Consider the following 20,267-nt stretch of genomic DNA (forward strand, 5'->3'; position numbering starts at 1 on the left):
GCTGACTTGAGCCAATCATTCCCCCTCCTCTGTGTCAGTGGGGAATTCTTACACTTTTCACCAAGTGATTGGAGCATCCCCATGCAGCACGGCAAACCATGATAGAGATGAAACAACAACACAGAGAACTGGGTACAGACAAACTGCTTGAAATGCTATTCATGAATATAAAAAATGGTAGAGCATGAATCTCATCTGAATTTTAAAAACATACCTTCCCTGCCTCTAAAATATCAATAAACATTAGGATGTGATTGCTCTTAAGTACCATACATACATTAATCTCCAAATATTAGCGAAACTTTACTTCAAAAAACATGTTGCGTGCTATGTAAAGATTCTTAATCATTGCATTTATTTACAACTTACCAAAGATCACAGTTTTGCCTCTCTGTATAATGCATTCAAAATAATGACATCTTAGAACTATCCTTGATGAGTCTACATGAATTACATGACGATCCTGCATTTTGAGCTTCCATTGACGCAAATCTCTCTCTTTAAGGCTCCTTTTCTACCTGTACATTGTATAATTGTGACATCACAACCATAAAGAAGTCCTGACAACTTGTTAGAGGCACAGTTTTTGAATACGGGTTGTGTGCATTTCTCTGTGGAATGAGCATTTTTAATATTTCACAGTATTTATACAGCACTTGAACCTGCAATATAATCAAAAAAGATATGTGAATTTCACTTTTTACATTTTGGGACCTTTAAGTTTGTGTGGTTGTTTGCATTATTTATTATGTTTTATTGGTTTGGCGATCTGGATTTAAAAATACATTTTTTTTGATTAATCAAAGGGCCATCCCGTCCTGCCACCTGACAGAAAAAAAAAAAAACTGAGAAGAATTCAGAATCTACTGTTCTGATGCTAATTGCACTTGCTCAGTCAGAATACAGTCCTGTCTGGAGTATTGTCAACCATACTAATGTTTTGCAGTGTGTATAGAAGTAGTGCAGCCTAGAGGATCATGCAAGGATGCCCACAAGGCTGTGTGGGCTCTGAAAAGGTAGGCATTTTGGAGAGGAAGCAGATGGCCCACATTAAAAGCAAAGGGCCCTTGTGACTGTCTTCAATGGCCCTGCAGAGAACTGGGTAATTAAATGAGAAATTTAATCAGATTCCTCAAATTAAATGTCCAGCTGGATAGTTCTGCAAGAACATCACTGACTACACATTTACCTAAGGGAGTGTCACTGGTAGATGCACAATTCTCCAATCAGTGACACACTTGTACATGATGATATTCCAGGTGATGATTACTGCTAAAGTGTTCCTTTCACAGTTCTCCCAGCAGGAGGCAAAGGGGCATCAGTGTGACCACAGGAGGGTCGTTTTAATAATGGGGCCTGGGAGGAAGCAACAAAACAGTGAGATGACTGGATGGGGGTTGGAATCAGCTGATTTAACAGGGAGACTATTATTTCTCTTCAAGGCTTCGATCCTCTTTAGATTCTGAAAATGGCCTTGACAGTTTTTATGATGCAACATATAAAAAAGAGGCTGCACAATCCAGTCTGGTGACTTGACAATCTGACACGAGCCACTGATTTCTGGGAGTCTTCCTTATCAAAGCACCATAGACAGAAACCAGACTCTGGGTTCGTTCCGACTCATTTTGCATTCAGCAAATCCGAGTACCGCCCCCCCACTCCCTCCCTCCGCTGCTCCCGCCCCTCGCTGCCTGTGCTCCTCTCTCTCACGCAGCCTGTCCTGTAGGATGAGACCAGCAGCCTGATATCCATGCATGCCTGACCGCTAGTCCACTTCCTGGATGGAAGAACGGGACGTTTCAACCACCGCTTTTCTTCGCATTGTGCATTGCCCTTCGTCACACCGTCGCCGTGGATAATCACTTAATAATGACCACGTGCAATCAATATTATTCGACCACTTTTTCCTGTAGTTAAAGACAGCGATTGATCGACGATTGACCCTTCTTCACTACGGGAATGTCGCTATCTGGAAGCCCGCTACAGGCACGGTGGAGTCCGACACATTTTGAACTGTCCTTGCACAACCGTAGCATGCTTTTCGTTGGTATTCATCGAAGCTAAAAGCAGCCTCTGCACGGACTAGAGGCGAATCAATTTGTCCTTTTTACAAAAAACAAAACAGCAACTCTGCAACCCGCACCGCTAACCATTACTACTCTGATGCTCTGCCTTCGTGGCTGCTGTGTCAACTTCATTTCTGCTTCGGTTTGTGTTTGTATGTATTATTTTTTTTGAAGAAGAGAAAAGACTCAAAAACTTCGTCATCCATTTGCCTTCTTGTTGCTCTCGATGAGTAGACTAACATGCGGAGAATACGGGAACCGAGTTACTGGTGGATTTTCTCCTTAATGTTTGTAACCTTGCCCAAACACGGAGACAGCCATCCTGGTAAGTACTTGCAAAACACAAGCTAGCTTTTGTATGTATGTAGCACAACTACTGAGAGTCCGTCGTGTTGTGTTTGTCATTTTTATAATGAGGGGTAAAGAGCGACTTTTGGTTATCGAAGACGTTATTCTTCTGGAGCACCGTTTATGATAACAAGGCCAAGCCGACTGTAACGTCCAGCGGTTATGTTAACGCCGAGATGTTTCACCTCCGTGATTTGTGTGCATGTTATTGATTAGGCAGCTGGACTTTGGCGCAAACTGTCCTCTGCTTAAACGATAGGGCTAAACGTTTAGTCCCGCTAAACAACTCCTGTGTGACCCCGACGCTCTTATTTGTTGGCTACAACGTTGCTTATTCAACATGGTGTCTAGAGAACTCGTCAAATGTAGCTAATAATAACATTCTTGTAAGCACTCCAAGATAATTTGTGGCATTCATTGAGTTACTTAACCTCCCGTAGAATATGCAGTATTTGCATATCTGCTAGTAGTAGTTTTGTTTTGGTGTTTATAGGATGCACCGTAAGTTTTTATTACAGGCTTAATACTGAAGATGTGGTGATTTTTATGTGGAGGTATATTCTTTGTGTCCCCTTTGCTGTCATGTGTAGGTAGATGATTAGAGGGCGATAGTTAGCGCTGTTGGCTTGTGGATGGGTGCGCATGTGTGAGAGTCAATCAATGCCACTGGCGCGCACTATGGTCCGTTATAATAGGCTAGTCCCGGAATAATGGCTTTGGATGAGGCACAAATCTGGGATGCAAAGCCGGTGTCGCACCCCAGATTTGTGACTCATTCGATTCTGTGCCACTAGACATTTAACTTAAATGGCCCTATTGTGCTAGTTTTCAGGGTCATATTTGTATTTTTTGGGGGGGCCAGTTACAATAGATTTACATGCTTTGATCTTCAAAAAACACATTGTGTTTCTTATGGTGCCCATTGCTGCAACAACTCTGTGTGGCAGGCTCTTGCTGTGTCCCAAATTGCGCACTCCCATCCTGAAACTGGCTTTTTTGAGGGTGGAAGTGCGTTCATGCCAGAAGTCGGTAAAATGCAGTGTACTGCATTTCTCCGGTCGTGCACTATAAAACGGCCAAACTGTTGAGTTTGGGTCGCTGAACACTCAATGCCCTCAATCGCCGCCGTTTTGACTACGTAGCGGAAGAGGCGGGACTGAATTCAAACTGGAAACAAACAGAGCGCCAACAACTAGATTCACTTTATAAATGTAAAAATAGGATCGCAGGGATTTTTGGCAGTTTGTTGGAAAAGCTTTTAAAAAAATAAACAGTAGAAAAAATACGATTGTCATTTCCGGTAAATGCGGGGCAACACTGTGACTTCAGACAGCACTTACTGGGGAAACTGAGTGTACCGATCGTGCCAGTACATAGGGCACACAGTGCACAAATCTCAGTATCCCACTGCAGTGCACAGTTTGGGACACAGCATCTCTCTGAGCTTGCCGCCCCCCCCCCCCCCCCCCCCCTCCGAAAATCCCAGTCTTCTCTGATTGGTCCGCTGGTCCGCGGTGACTGGTCAACCGACTATGTTACGCCCCTAACCATATACAGAATCAGTTATCTCTGAAAACACTGTCTTTGGAAGCTAGCCACCTTAGCCGTGCAACATGCTCGCGTTAGCTTTAACAGGTAACCTCCAAAATAAAGACCAAAACAGCATAAAAGTTGCCAAACTTACAGCTTCCAAAGTGGAGGTTTGGTCCCAGACAGTCGGTAACAGCTACAGATCCATCCTGAGCTTCAGTTTTAAATTAACTGTGTAACACAAAGTTACTGAACCTTTGTTGGGAAGTTTCCAGTCCTTTCTGACATTTCAGACATAAATCCAAATAACAAAATCCTCAATAAAGTTAATCCACTGGATCTTCACCTCCTCTGATGATGGGAGTACATGGCCGCTATTATGTTGGTTCTTGCAGTCGACAACACAGAGCAGGTAGATGACAGGTCCCGGTGGCTAACTGCTAGGCTCTGCGCAGGTCAGGACCGCTCTGTTTGAGAGTGCGCCTAACTAGCAGGAGTGGCCAGGCATTCTGGGGCAAGGAACGACGTAGGTATTTACAGGAAGTAAACACAAATGCTATTGAAGCGTTTCAGGCAGAAGTGCTGTCTGAGGGAGAGACAACAATGGCGAAAAACTCAGTTTGCCGTGGAATATCGTTATATTCAGTGTTTGACCCTTTCATCCACCAGAACCTTCTCCTGTCATGATTTTTTTTTTTAAATTCTTTATACTACTAGAAATAAATAGCCAAACAGCTGCTGTGTGCCTATTCTCACCCAGTGCAAATAAACACTCAATAAATGATACCCAGCCCATGCCAAGTAGCCTATATTGGATGTTTTTATTCTGTGGCACCAATCATCCCCCATAGAGAAGTAGCAGTGATGTAACAGGAGAATGGTTCCTCTCTGAGTCACCCCACCCCCTCCCGCCCCCTACCCCCAAATCCCCCAGTTCCCTGCTTCCACTCTTTAGTTCGCAGCTTTATTGACTAGTAGCCTTCCAGGCCCCTAACACATCTGAGTTTTATTCATATGTCAGAACTCTGACACGCAGCAGACAAGCAATACAGGCCAATAGGCAGACCAGCTAGGTGGAGTGGTGGTGGAGGATAACTCCAATTTAACTAGGCTACTTGTACACTGTCACATAACTGTATTCATCTACCGTCTAGGCTGGCTGACCTAAATCTTTTTAATATGGATTTAGAGTTTACATCATAGACGTTATTACCAAACTGGTGCCAGTTAACATGAAAATAAAGGATGCGACAGGAAAGGGGATTATTTTCTTTCTTAAATCAATGCATAGCGGATTTTAAGACACATCTGTTGATGAAATTGGCCTTATTTTCAAGAAGACTTTGAGAATTTTGTCTTAAGTGTAAATAGAGAGGCAACCCCCCCCCCCCCGAAAAAAACGATCGGCCCTATTTAGAAAACCAGTCTTGAATGTCTTTTCTCACTAACACAAACATCCTAAGGTGTCTTTCCTCAAAATGTTACTCCCTACAATAAAATGGAGATAAATGTTATGTTTGTCTCTGTAGTCATCATGAGAAGCATAGCTTATTATTCATTATAAAATTCTCCTGATTGCAGCACTTAAGTCATGAAGAAGTTATTTCATGTTAATGTGTGAATATGGCTAGGCTATATAAAGATGGATAAAGACATAAAGCCTTCTGATACAACTGGGGAATAATTGGTAGCATAGACAAAAGGACTTTAATGAACAGGGTTTTTGGAATTTAAATATAAAACTATATTAGAAACTAGAAACTAGATTCAATTACTACTTCCTGACAAACATATAGGCCATTTTCACTTGTGTGTACTATATTATAAGGATGTCCTTTTTAAATAACTCAATCATTGTCCACTACAAAAAGTATATTGGTGAACAAACATCTTATTAATGAGGTCCAGATGTAATACCATGCCAGCAGGTTTCCAGCTGTCCGGACATCACTGATGGTGGCAACGGCATCGTTATCATCTAGGTTCTCCTTCTCTGGATAGGAGATTAATTGGTTCGATATAAACACAGTACCGACAGAACGTCTAAAAAGTAAATTTCTCCTGGTTTTGAATAAGCATCAGTAACATATGCTCAGTCCCAAACATTGATGGGCTCAGCACACAAGTATCTGTTGTGTCTCCACCAGCTGCCTGTGCCACCCACTAAATGGTCCAATGGGGAAACGCTGCAACTGTAATCACTTTTCACTCGTGCAGATAATTTGCTGTTCATCCTTTTTGGTAGTGATACTTATCCTTTGCTTATTGCTTTACATTTTAATGACCAGCTCATCTATGTGTCTAATTAGACCGGATGCACTTTAAAAAGTCTATGCAGTTTTGTTAACAGTTTTGACTTAGAGTGTTGTTTAATTTTATTATGGTTGTTAAGTAGTGACCACTATTGTGGTATTGGCAAACCATCCCAGCATGTTTTATTCAAAATTATCAGCTGTGGAAAAAGTATTTTATTTGCCTAAATAGCCTGTGAAATGAGCAATCTTTTTATTATTCCACAGTTTCCTCCATGAATCTTAGTTACCGATAAAATCAAATCCGTTTAGTTTATGCTACAACGGGCTTTTAGGATAAGTAGGTTGAATGAATGACATTTAAAGTACCTTAAATTAAAGAAATTAAAAAATGCAAAAGGAATAATTTAAAGTTTAAAATTATTTCTTGTAGAGCATGAATTATTTCTTTTGGGTTCAGTGTTAATGTTGCATTATGTCCTCTGATATACAATGCTGTTTGAAAAATTCGCCATAATTTACCTGGTGTAACAAGGGCAAGCGTAAGTAAATGTTTGCTACCTTGTATTAGTTTCACAATTCGATCACTTTTTCAACACGTATGTCATGAATGATTTTTGGCCGTGAGGTAATTTGCTCGAAAATGTTTGGCCATGTATTGAGCTTTTTAAAAAGGGATGCTTGCTAAATTACTTGCTTTACCTGACATTAACTATAGTGACTTGAATCTGAGCAACTTTTGTCACTAGAGAGGTGTTTTCACATTCCTCTCCTGAAGGAGAGGCACTACACAATTTGAAATTCAAACTAATTCCGGGTAAGCTTTATTTGCTATGTCGATAATACATAAACCAATTTCTGTCTAATATGTTAAACACTTTTCGACGGGGAAAGACTTTGACATGACACCGGCAAAGAAACCTGAAACCTCCACTGCAGAGCAGACTGTTAGTGCAGAAAGAAAACGCATGCAAATACGTAACCGGAAAATGGTCTTTCCCCAGTTAAGGGAATAATCGGATTATTAAAGTTACCCACGTACTGTGTACATGAAAGGGGGTTGAATGGGAAAATGACCGGACTAACTCAACCTCCAGTACAGTAGGTGGGGCTCCGCCAACATACAGCTGGTCGGAATACAGCTTATTTTCCGGTTCACCAAATCATAAGCGGGGGGATATGGCTGACTTTTGGACAGAATTACGACTGAATCGGGTCTTCTTGTTAATGATGCTAATTGCCATGGCAAAGTCCTCACTCGGTAATGCTCTATTGTTGATTTTTTCATGTTGTTGTTGGCGCAGTTGCTTTGCAGACGCAAAACCCAATAATACTCCGGTTAAGCCATTTACATGCATGAATAATCGAGGTACTGGTGGAGTTATCTAGGTCTGTTAACCGGGGTATGAGAACTCCTTGCCAATTTATTTACATAACATATTCCTCATCAGAGTTTGGATCTGACTGACGTCGGGTTCAGGACATGGAAACTATAACTTAGATGCAGATTGCAAATGCTAGCTCTATGGGCAGGCTCTGTGCCCGTCCACCTGTGGGGCTCCAGAAGTTGCACCTGCAATACTGTGAGTCGGCGATCCACCCCAGGGGCTCTGATCCCTCACAGTCATCTTGATGTTGCCGTTTGCTTCTCTTTAAAGCTCAGGCCTGCTTAAACCTCCGGTAGAGGCTAGAACGTAGGTACCGAAGAGTCTCAAACCAGTGCGAGAATCAAAATTTCTCCAATGAGGGCGAAACAATAGTTGTGTTTCCAGCTCCATCTGAGTTTTATTTTATTATCTGACTTTTTTATGTGGGAAATCCATAATAAACACAATATTAATAATATAGTAATTTTTAAATTCACTCGTCTGGAGTAGGACCACAGAAAAACTACAACAAGCCACTTTATTTGCAGGTTGGCCGACGGCAGTCAACTGGGCAGATATGATCCGATACTAAAACTATGTTCGGCCAATAATTGGTGCACCACAAATACATAGATATAGATCTTCAGACTCTTCAAAATGTAACTGGCATTACAATTAAAGTCTAAACCTTTTTAAATGCAGCAACTCATTGGACAAAATTTAAGCAGGAATTTAAATTACAGTATAATGTAATGTGTATAGTATACAATCATATAATTTAATTGAATAGATTGGCCCCATGTTCACAGATACACAATCCAGCTATTTGAGTCAGTATCAGATTGGTGCATCCCTAACACTGGATACATCTGGAGTCTACCTATCAGTCTTCTTCTTCCCTGCCTTTGTTGATGCATTGCTATTGATCAACAGAACTGTATGAAATCAGTAGCAGGAGGTCTGCCAAACTACCCACACAAGGACACACGCAAACAAACAAAATGGGGACCCCTTCCCTCGTTAAACATTGATTTATAGCACTGCTTAGTGGTTAAAAACTCAGCAGGGTACCTTGTTTAAAATCTGCTGGATGAAAGTAAAGACTGACTTAAGACTGATCCCTCACAGGGTTGACATAGAATGCATGCAGAATACGTCACTAATTGTAGCTGTGCTACCGCAGTGACAAAATCTGACCACAAATACATCTGGTAAAATACTCAAATACCCATGACCCACACACATAATATAATAAATACACTGTACCACCTATACCCCCTTTATCCCTCTTCTTTAGTTGTATGTTGTTATAATTAAATTGGAAGAGAATAAATACCTACTGTACCATTTCCAGTGTCTGTAACTGAAGTAGAGCAACGAGCGTCTGATGTGGTCATCTGAAAAGGCTGGCATTAATACTGAAGTGGAATATTTAGTTCACATTAGTTTATGAACTCAACATTATGAGAACAATACCTTGTTTAAAGGGTAATTATAGTAATTTGACATTAATTATGATTTAACTGTGTATTTGTGTAACTTATGTTAATCAAGGCAATCAGTCATCACTTAATTACTTGGTGTGTACAGTTGAGTTCACTCGGTCTTTCAGCCAAGATACTCCAAGCTGGTCACAGTAGCATTTTAATCATTTAGAACCACTCAAAATCTTTTCATCCATCCTAGAGACATGCAACCCAAAACACACACACATACCAACCAGATTCCACCAGGCTGGTTGAAACAAGGGGGGGATAAATGCTTTTTTGGAAACTAGTGTACTTATATCCTGCGCTTGTAAACAAAAGTGGTCAACGTCCATGTTTTAAGGTGCTGTCACTGAAGGACTTGTACTGCTGCACTCAAGGACTTAGCCATATCAATAAATGTCCTGTGTCCTTCAGTCGCCACATCCTCTTTCCCCTTAAACAAACTTGCCACAATGTGATACTGTGTCAGTTTTACTTACAGCTGGACTGTCAGTCAGCGCTGCCATGTGGAGAGTGGACACAATGGGACCTTCAGGCTCCCTTTGCCTGCATTGTGCTATTGTGGGTCAAATGAGCATGTGTTTGCTTTGTGCTCTTTATTTATTATTTTATTTGGGCTACATTCAAGATTGTCTTTTTCAGAGGCGTGGAAAAGCAAATTCAAAAGTAGGCTATCCCATCCACAAGGAACATTTTCTGTGTTGGGAATTATGGCGACAATCACTGAAGATATAGGATTATGCTCTGAATGTATTATCAGGCTCATGGTGCTCTGCAGAATGCAAAATAAGCTCGCTAAATGAGAGTCAAGATGCATTTGATGAATTGAATTTTAACCTTTGCATAAATTATGTTCCTGTTATTTTGCTGCTGTGAAGAATGCCTAAAATATACCTGTGTGCATCTTTGTCACCATATAGTAGTCTCTGTGTATGGTAGTTATAACTGTTCAGACAGACACTCTCTCAAAATATAATGGTGCACAGATTGCAATTTTCTTGGCCGATCCCGATTATTATTATTATTATTATTTTTGTAGAGAGTCTAACCTGCCGATACCGATTTTTGCCAATACTTGCAATACAATTGTAATGTCCCGCTTACAACTATAATTCACAGCATACAGAAACATTTTTGGAACTTTTCTTTCTTTTATTGAACCAAAACTATAAAACATAACACGTATAAAACAGAATAGTATAACTTGCTTTTTAAAATGTAACAGGTGAGGTAGTCTAAAATGAATAACATATTAAAAATGCAAAACTGAAGGCACCTTTCAAATAATAAAACAAATAAGCTTAAATAAAAAAATGGAGCAGGTAATGGGCCCTTAAAATATATGATATGTACTACATTTCTTTAAAAAAAAAGGTGCAAACAGCTGAAGGACTAGAAGGTACCTTTTAAATAAATGTTGTCACTTGAACATTAATAGTATTTTTCTTTACAAACAGACGCATCTCTGTCACTTGACAGGCGGCTCTTTTTCTCATCTACCTGTTTCTGTTTATCGTTGTTGTGGAATCCGCTTGTCCCAGGTCAGAAGGCGCACCTGAATGCTCCATGAAGTCCCATCAGCGCACTACCCTCATTGTTTGTTTATAACTCACAGAGAAGGCAAACATGTTTCCACACCGGTAACTTTAGAGAAGCAGGAGGATTTCAAAGCTTTTTTTCTCCGTCATCTCTGACTACGGCAGTGGCCATGTGTGTGGAACAGCTCAGCTTCAGGCTAATCGCTAGCAACGTTAAGTGTGTATCGTGTGTTTTCGGCGTTGTTCCTGCGCAGCTTATTTCTTCTTCTTCTTTTACGGTGTCCCACAGTAAAGACACGCTGACTCACTGACCACGACCATAGACCTGGACTGACACTGCGGGTCTGTTTCAAAATAAAAGTCAGCTCACGTTTGGGAAAGTAAAAGCTTTTAATGTAAAGCTGCAGCTGTATGATGTTTTGTTTGCATTAGCAGTTACTTAACTGCACAATAAAGATAGTTTGTTTAATAGGAGGACAAGGTATAGACCTATTCTAAAGGAAATGGATCCTTAAATTGCTTCTGCTGTGATCTGGCGCTATATAGAAAATTAAATAAAATGAAATTAACTTGACCTTCAAGGGGGGGGCAGCTTCACTGCCTTACATATTTGGCATTGGCTGTTTCATTTTGCAAAAACCACCAGAGGGATTTGGTTTAGATATGCAACAGCTGTTCCTACCAAACAGCCTAAATCCCAAACGATTTCTTAAAATATTGCCATCTTTCTTACAAAGTGGGTGTAAGACTAGACGATGATTAAGAAGCTTTCAATCTCCAAGATTAGAGATGCAGTGGTAAAGAAGGCAGTTGAAGTCGAAAGAAAATCGCCTGAAGCATTGAAAAAATGCAGGCACTTGGATTTTAAATGTCTTCCTTATCGTTGAAGTATGATAAGCATAATGTGCTTTGACATATCACATCATAGATAGTTGATATATTGTTTGTATTGGTATATACACAAAGCCTTGACAATGGTCACTGCCAAAGACTTGATAATGGGATAAATACATTTAAAGGGTCATTCATCATGAGCATATGACACAAGTGATAAATAAAGAAGAATAGTTGAGTTTAACACAGAGTTAGTATGCACTCTTCCACTCCAGTGCTAAACCCACTTCATTAATTCCTTGTCAAAAGCATTTTTTCCCCTATCTAAGTTAACACCCTGAGAGATCAGTCCCCAGGCTTTTTCCTTTGGGTTTCGAATGAGATTGATGTTTTGTTTGTTTCTCTCACACACTTCGACTGTCTCCCTGGGAGCTTTCTCTATTTTGAGAGAAAGCTCTAAAACAACAATGAAGGGAGGGGGGTCATGGTATTTAACTGTTACTAAAAAGACGGTAAAGCATTTCAGATGGTGTTTCCATGTGCCTAATATGTTGTATCTGGAAGCTTAATGTTTAACTTTTTCATAAAATGATTTTTTTTGTGAGAGCAATGTGTGGTATTGTGAAAATGACAGAGGCAGCTAGTGTGAAAATTGTATGTTTGTTAATTCCAGAGGCTTCCAGGGGAGAAGATATGCTGAGTTGGATAGTTTTTGGAGGCAGAACAGGAGTTTGGAGACTACCCTATCTATCCTGTTGACACACTCTCCTTTGGGGAATACAAATGTTTCTGTTCTTCAACACAAACATTCAAACCCTCCTGGTAGTGGAACCCTTATTAACTAGGGATTTGAATACCATGGCCTTTCCCTTTGACATTTTCATATTTCAGAATGACATTGTTTAATGCTTCCTCAAAAAAGACAAAGCTCATCTTTATTATTAAAAGACAACAAGGTCAACAACAGTTGGATTTGTTGAACATTTGAAAAAACACAAATTAAAACACCTTACAAGTTGATGTCTGGGTAATTTTAGCTGCACTGTCGTAGAAAATCCCACGTGACTGCTTTATCTGTCAAACTGGTGTGAGCTGAAGGTGTGACAGCTGCTGTATGTTATTGTCACTACTAATCAAAACCTCCCAAACATAAGTGTTTGCCCCAGCAGAGAGGATTCATCCCCAGGTAACCACTATTCACTCAGGGATTCCAGAGACCGTCTGTCCCAGCACTTTTCAGCCAGCGCGAGAAAGGTGGGAGCTAGCAACCACTCTTCCCTTAACAACAGCCTTAAGAATCAAGAATTAAATACTTTGAATAGGCTTCTTGCAAGTGACACTACTGAGTGCAGTCTTGATTAAATGGAAGTGCTAAAGTGTTGCCTTGATTTAAAAAAAAAAAAAAAAAAGTATGCAAGTTTATGAATATCATATTTATCCTGTCAATAGATAGATTAAAGTATTCTTTATTGAGTCAGGAGGATTCAGAGTGCAGTATTGAGGACATTCAGCAGAGCATTGGTAGCACTCGATCATTTTTCACAAGTCGAAAGATAACCAAAGATATAACTGATATATATGTAGAGCAGCAACAACCAGTCGTACAAGTACAGTAGATTGACAGAAACTTAACTGGCGGCTATTTTGACCACGAAATAATCAATTCAGCCTAGGGATGTGCGGTATAATCTGTATAGAGAGTACACAGCTAGGAAGTGGCCCTACGGTATGGATTTTGACTCTACCGTGTAACCGGCAGAGCAGCTCTGATGTAACCACACAATGCATGCGGATTTACTGGCCTTTTGAGTAGAAGCCTTTGTGAAAAAGCAATAAGTAGCCGATAGGGATGTCACGAGAACCGGTACTTATGATCCCTTTCGGTTCTAAAATAAATTAAAAAACACTGACTATGACTATTTTTTTATTTTTTTTAAGGCACTGGAAGCACAAAGGCACCGTACGTTTCGGTGCTGTGACTCTTTCGGAACCAATGGGGGAAGTGTAGGAAGTGTTCCGGTCATATTTGCAATTTGAAGTAGGAGGTCTTGAAGAAGTAGAACTCACATGGCATAACAAACCCCATGTGAAAGATGGAAACTAAAGCACTGGATACGCCCTGACTCGTTGATTAAAAAAAACAACCATGTGTATGGAGGTACTTTGCATTTGAGGCAGATGACCGTGGCTATCGTCAATTTCCTTTAAGTGTTTACTGTGAAAACAAGCAACATTCAAAATGCAACTGACCTATTTCCTCTGACAAAACTATAAAGACGGATCAGATAGGTAACGTTATATTTAACATTAACATGTTTACAGCTACTAATTCAGGGTGATTTTTGATTTGTGTATATATCGACAACATCCTAACATTTTAATGAGTTTCTTTTTTTATCTGTCATACTGAAATACGAGCTACATGATGTTTGGGATGGCTCCTGGGCAAATCTGTTGCAATAATGCCTTATGTAGCATTTGTGCTGTAGGTTTAATGTTAGCCTGTACCTCGTAGTAATGCAGCCTCGGCAAATCAGTTAGCACGCCTCTTTACATTTCAGTCAGTCTTGTCAATGAAATACTTTTGCAAATGTTTGAAAACTTTTTTATGTCAATGTTTTAACATTAACTAGCTGCCACCACCAAGTCTGTAAAAAAATGAATTTTAACCTGGTAAAATTGGCATAAAAAATCAAGTGATTTCACTGGTATTGGCACAGACTACTGACATTTTGGTACCTTCTATGCATCAAATTATAATGTGCTATCAATTTTAGTCTTTACTGTACAGCCCTAAATTTAATTAATGTTAAAATGAAAAAAAAAAGCCTTGGCTCAGAATCAAACATTTTTTTTTACATCATCCATAGGTTACATAAGGACTGTTTTGGCTGGATTTGGCTTAACTGTAGGGCTCCTGCAACCAATAATTATATTATTATTGTAGAAATGGTGAAATGTCTACATTTCCCAGGGCCAAAGGTAACAGCTTAAAATTGCTTGTTTTGGACTAACAACATTTTTTTGCAGATTAATTTCCTATTGAGAGACTGTTGATTAATTGACTAATAGTTTCAGCTCTTACTGTAGTCTTCACAGTTACTGGAAGTTTGAATTTGCACAGAAGAGGGAAGCGCCTTGGTTGAGCTAAGAGGGGCAAGCTATAACAGCAACCATCATGGTTGACTGTGATGATAACCAAGCTAACACACTTCATGATATGCACTTAATGCGGCAAATATTTTCAATGTTCCCACCAACATACATCAGAAGTGAAGGTACATTTTTTGAGCCTGATTTATTGTACAAAAATTTACTGACTCCACTCAAGAGAATTTGGGACTGTTTTTCCTTTTTAATTTGGTACACATTCAGTCATGTATTTTCTTGGATGAGCATGTTTCAGGCCATAAGAACTGCTGCTAAATGCACTCACATGTAAGCTCAGTTATGGTGCAACTGCTTGATTAGAAACATTACTGCCAAGTAGTGTAAAGTAAATTCACACCATTGGTAATAATGATAAGGGAGTCTTTTTGTTTTTCTTAGAAAATATCACAATTCAGTTGATAGCAAAATTAATCAGTTTGAACAGTTGAGAGCATACTGTAATTTTAATCTCCAAATAAGTGGGGGGATGAGTAACTACAGGATGCAGACAATATCTTGGTGTGAAAAATAAATTATTTATTTTTCTTGAACTCACATTTTCTATTAAGCGTGCTATGTTGACGACTTGTACTAAAATTAAAGCATGACAGTGGATAATGATTACAAACATGTAATGGCAAATGGACTGCAACTACATAGCACCTTTTTAACCTCACCAGAAAAAGCACGCCACAATTTGCCTGAGCCCCGGTAACTTACTGTGCAAAAGACAGTACATTTAACTTTAATTATAGTAAAGGGATAAAAAGAGACATAATCCAAGGGAAGCAAAAGGAAATACACTGCTAATACCCAAGTCATACTTTAGCAGTCACATGAAACAATCAGTATTTTATTCATTTTATTATAAGAAGCTCAATTGTAATGCAGAGTTAAATGTCAAACAGGTTTTGTTGTACATTTCTTTACAAGGTTTGTACCTTTTTTCAATGCATCCTGATCCTTGTAAAATTCTAGAGAGAGAAATGATGAACTGTATACAGCAATCATTACTAGTGAGGGTTCTTAAGAGGTATCAAAATAGTTGCAGACCTCTTCATGTTTTTCTTTATCATTTCTAAATCCGCCTTTCAAGTATTGATTACAGTCCAACATCAAAAAGCATTTAAAGGGGAAGGGAGGAGGTCTTACTGCTTGTATGGCCGCAGGCACGCATGAAGAGCCTGTTTGAAAGTGATGCATGTCCTAGTGCGGTGGTATTATTTATGGCTAGCATTGAGTCATTTGGCCAGTGGGGATTTTTTCATCAGTGCTAGACAAATGTTTTCTACTAAAGCACATTTCCACAGATATTTGATTCCATATATTTTTAGAATTAGAGTTCACAACTTTATTATAGTATTTTACAACTGAAATCACTTTACTGTAGCTAAAACATCATACAATTTCAGCTCTGTTGGGTGTTCCGAAGTCAAATCCCGGCTTGGCAGTATTAGTGTCACGGTCTACCTGTTGCGTTAGACAGACCCATTTACATTGCCAGTAATCAAGCATCACCATTCGTGAACACCAGTAATGCGTGATGGGTGTAATGTATCCAGAGGCAGCTGAATTTATTTCAGAATCAATAACTAGACAATTCATGCAGGGCTGCACACCATGTCCTCAGGAATGACCTCATAAGCCCTTGGCACTTAAGCGATCCAATTGCCACATATTGAAAATTGAAAACCTCACTTTACACAGTAAATTTTCTTGACATTGTCAGAGCTGTTATGTACGGTCCTGCCACTGTGTGTGGAGACACGTTTGAAGATTGTTTATTGAAGTCTGGGAAGGGAATAAGCTATAGCCGGTTTAATAAAGAGGTCACTAGCCCTGAATTTGTTTAATCTTGTTAATGGTTTTCATCAGAGCCCCTGATGCACTCCATCAGTGAGCGCGGCAGTTATTTAATGCACTTAACTCACTGTACCAGCATTGCCATAGAAGCAGACTCAACAGCAGATTGACACAATACAGATTGACTATATGATTTCAACATTTTTGGGATGTGGCCATCTATTTTGTTCAGCCTATATAGTGGTAATGTTAAATGTTGACTTCTCCACAGGAAGTCCTGCAGTTTAATTCATAAAAGAATCAGTTCTGGTCAAACAATAGAACAATAGTTCTTTACCAACTTCTTATGAATAGAGAATAAATGCCAGGATGTTGTATTTTTTTCTTTCCTTTCTTTTGTTTAAAGGAAGGCTGAATACACTTGATACTTTAATGTGGACCCTTTTGCCCAAATTCTCTATAAAAGTTGTTGCGATGCACTTTGTTTCTCATTTATTCTTTGTAGTAAACGGTTGAATGGTGTAACACATGACACATAGCACTGCTCAGGCCTCATCCCCTCTGACTTCTGTAGTGTTATAGCAAAGATAATATGAAACCACTATCTCCTTACAATATCCCTTTTGAAAAAAAATAGGTGCAGAGACTGCAGGAAATGTGGGTGTCTGAACTGAGAACTGATTAAGAATTGGTGACACGTTTGGATTTGATTATAATGAGATGACTTTATCCACTTTTCTTCAGATATGTTTAGAGAAAAGACTGCAGAGCAAGTGGGCAAATTGAGAACGTCGAGACTGCCTCCTTTGACCTTCCTCCTATTCTGCTCGCTTTGGTGTTTCCCAATGAAACACAAACAAAAATGTTTTGTGTTTGAGAGGAGATCCAAGACTTTAATGCAGTGTGCGTGTGCGTGTGCGTGTGCGTGTGCATGTGTGTGCGTGCGTGTGTGTGTTTGTGTGTGTGTGTGTGTGTGTCTCTCTCTCTCTCTCTCTCTTTTGGACTTATTTAAAATTTGTTTTGGAGTTTCTGTCACTTCAGTATTTCTACTTGCCTCTTTATCTCACTATGAAGCTGTATCGAGGGTTTTCAGCGCCCCCAGAAACAGCTCAGCTCAGGTGGATGTGCGGTTGCACTTCCTGTCAATTAACATCATGATTAAAAAAGAGCTAGACAGGTCTTAACATGCACACAGACATACTCATACACATAAAAGAGAAAAAAGATTAAGACATGGCATTGAGGGAATTTATTTTAAATGAGTTTTGGGGATTTTTCTTTTTCTTTTTGATTTAATTCAATTTCAATTCAATTCAATTTTATTTATAGTGCCAAATCATAACAAAAGTTATCTCAGGACACTTTACAGAGTAGGCATAGACCCAGCAGACAGAGTACGGTGGCAACCTTCCCTTTAACAGGTAGGAACGTCGGACAGACCCAGCTCTGTGGAGGACGGCCATCTGTCTTGACCGGTTGGGGAGGAAGAAAAGGAGAGAGAAAGAGAGAAACACAAAGATAGACAAAAGACACAGAGACTGACACACTTCCAGAGATGCAGGCAGCCAGCGAGTAACAGTAACTATAACAATATCTATAGTAATGTGAACATGACCCACATGTTATGGCAGTCTGCATAGCAGAACAGCAGGAACACGCACATCCAAGGTGACAGAACATGAAAATGATAATAATCATGACAAACATGATCAATGATGAGTAGGGGCAATAGCAGCTACGATACAGCAAGACATACCACTGATGGTGTTTTTACATTGAGTTTCATCAAGGACTTTAGACTGATGAGCTTAACTTCACCTAATATGGTTGCATTTATTTGGCCCAAGGATGCTGATGTCCTCTTTGCTGAAACTGCTTTTTTATGTTCAGCTGTGTAGGCCTAAATATCTGCATTGGCATTTGAGTTGTTGTTTTAGGATTTCTGAGCCTGATGTTTCAGCCCCAGGGCTCAGCTCCCTCTGTTCCGTATCTTTGGCTGATCTTGGCAGTTCTCGTGTTCCCGAGGTATGTGGTGTGACTCAAACACTTCCGGGGATATTGAGCCACATCATCAATGCCCACTTCATGCGGAATGAGAAACACATGCGCTCTCGAGATCAAGCTCCACTTACCCCTTTTCTATGTTCAACCCCCAACCTCTTTTTAACCACTGTGACTTGCACTGGTAACCATGTCAACCTCTGCAAATCTGAGTCTGGTATTTGCCATATGAAATAAAATAAACAGATTTGAAATGTAGGTGTGTTTGTCGTAAAGACAACTAATGAGCAATTCACCAAAACTGAAAGCCAAGCAGATGTTCTCACATTTGACAGACACATTGCAGATGAGACTGTACAGACAGCAGCTGTCTCCTTCAATGTGCACGTTTTTTCATCATATAGTAATTTTGCATCAAGAATCTGCCCTTTATACACTCACGATGCCTGTGAAAAACACAGCTAATTTCTGTTTAGTAGGAATTCAGACACAATAATGTAAAAGTTAAGACTGCAGTTTGTCTAATTAGTAAATTTAATTATATGCCTTCTCTCTCCCTCTAATTAAAGGACACGCTAAGAAAATAGGGATGGGTGATGTGAATCAGCTGTGTTTTCCTCTCCCTCAGTAACTACTGAAGTGTCTGTATGGATAAATGTATGAATTACAAAAATTATAAAATGTGATATAATATTATTATTATCATTATGAGATGATCCTCACTTAGTACATGGATGAAGAATGGCTTTGATCACTAGGTGTGTGTGTGTGTGTGTGGGTGTGTATATAGGTTCTATGTATATAGGTGTGTAAATGATGTACTGTAATTCACTGAAAATAATTAACTATGGGGTGATGAGTGACAACTTTGTCAAGCTCTATGATTGTATAAATGAGTGATTGAGAAAAATGATTTAATTTTAAATTAAGGATTAAATACATTTATACTTCTACCTACTCCCTTTTGCGCATGTAAATCAAGACAATTTGCTAATGAAATTAATTACGTAATTTCTTTCTATTTTTTTCATTTATTTTCTTTTTCTTTGATATTTTTCAACAACTGCTGTTGTCTTTTTTGTTGTTGAATTTTACATGCTTAAAAAAAATCAATAAATGAACAGCAGGATCTATGCTGAGAGATAATGTGAACGATGCTGACTGACGCCAAAATATGTGGCTTAAAGGCAGAGCGGGTCGTCTTCCATTCCACAGATCGGCTGTTCAATCCCGGCTCATCTCTTGGGCAAGACACTGAACCTGCAGAATCTGCACAGTAGGGACTTGGCAGGAGAACCATGTCATCTAAGTACCATACATGCGTTCACCTGACCAATCTAGAGTCGGAACTAACTATATAGACAGAAATCAGGTTTAGGAAAGATTTATTTGAGTTGTACTTTGACTTTTTAGTTTGGGGTGGGACCAAAACGTCTATGGGTGAAACATTTACTAACCTCATGGTCTTCGGGTAAATTGGTGTTGCAGAGTTATTTTTCACGTCTTTTGGAACCTTGTTGATTAGTGAAGGGCTGTAGTGTCAGGACACATTATATGGGGCAGCTATGGCTCAGAGGTTGTGCCTTTGCCTCTGCCATCAGTGTATGAATGTCTTGTAAATGGGTGAATATTACGAGTAGTGTAAAAGCGCATGGTTAGCGCCTAAGTGGTCACAAGACTAGAAAGCTGCAAGTAAAGTCCATTTACCATTTATACTGGGTCTACTGGTAATGAATATACCATTTATACTTTATAGTGATAACAACATAAATGAACACAAGTGATATGAGGGATTTCAGCTGTTCCACTGCTGCGTCTCATTCCCAGCTTAAGGTTAAACAGGTTTTAAAGGTGTGTATAAAGCAGAGTACTATGATCCTACTAACAC

The 20,267-nt window shown here is 39.5% G+C and overlaps 1 protein-coding gene across 1 annotated transcript in view; it reads left to right on the forward strand.

The window, feature by feature from the left end:
• The first annotated feature begins 1,880 nt into the window (after window positions 1–1,880).
• Window positions 1,881–20,267, forward strand: part of ca16b (carbonic anhydrase XVI b) — a 113,517-nt gene continuing 95,130 nt past the window's right edge. Inside the window, exon 1 of the mRNA XM_083939953.1 lies at window positions 1,881–2,391. Within this exon, the coding sequence (XP_083796079.1) occupies window positions 2,307–2,391 (85 nt within the window). The 5' untranslated portion in view covers window positions 1,881–2,306. The remainder of the gene's footprint in view (window positions 2,392–20,267) is intronic.

Source organism: Echiichthys vipera, assembly GCF_963691815.1.
Source record: "Echiichthys vipera genome assembly, chromosome: X".
NCBI classification, from domain to species: Eukaryota; Metazoa; Chordata; class Actinopteri; order Perciformes; family Trachinidae; genus Echiichthys; species Echiichthys vipera.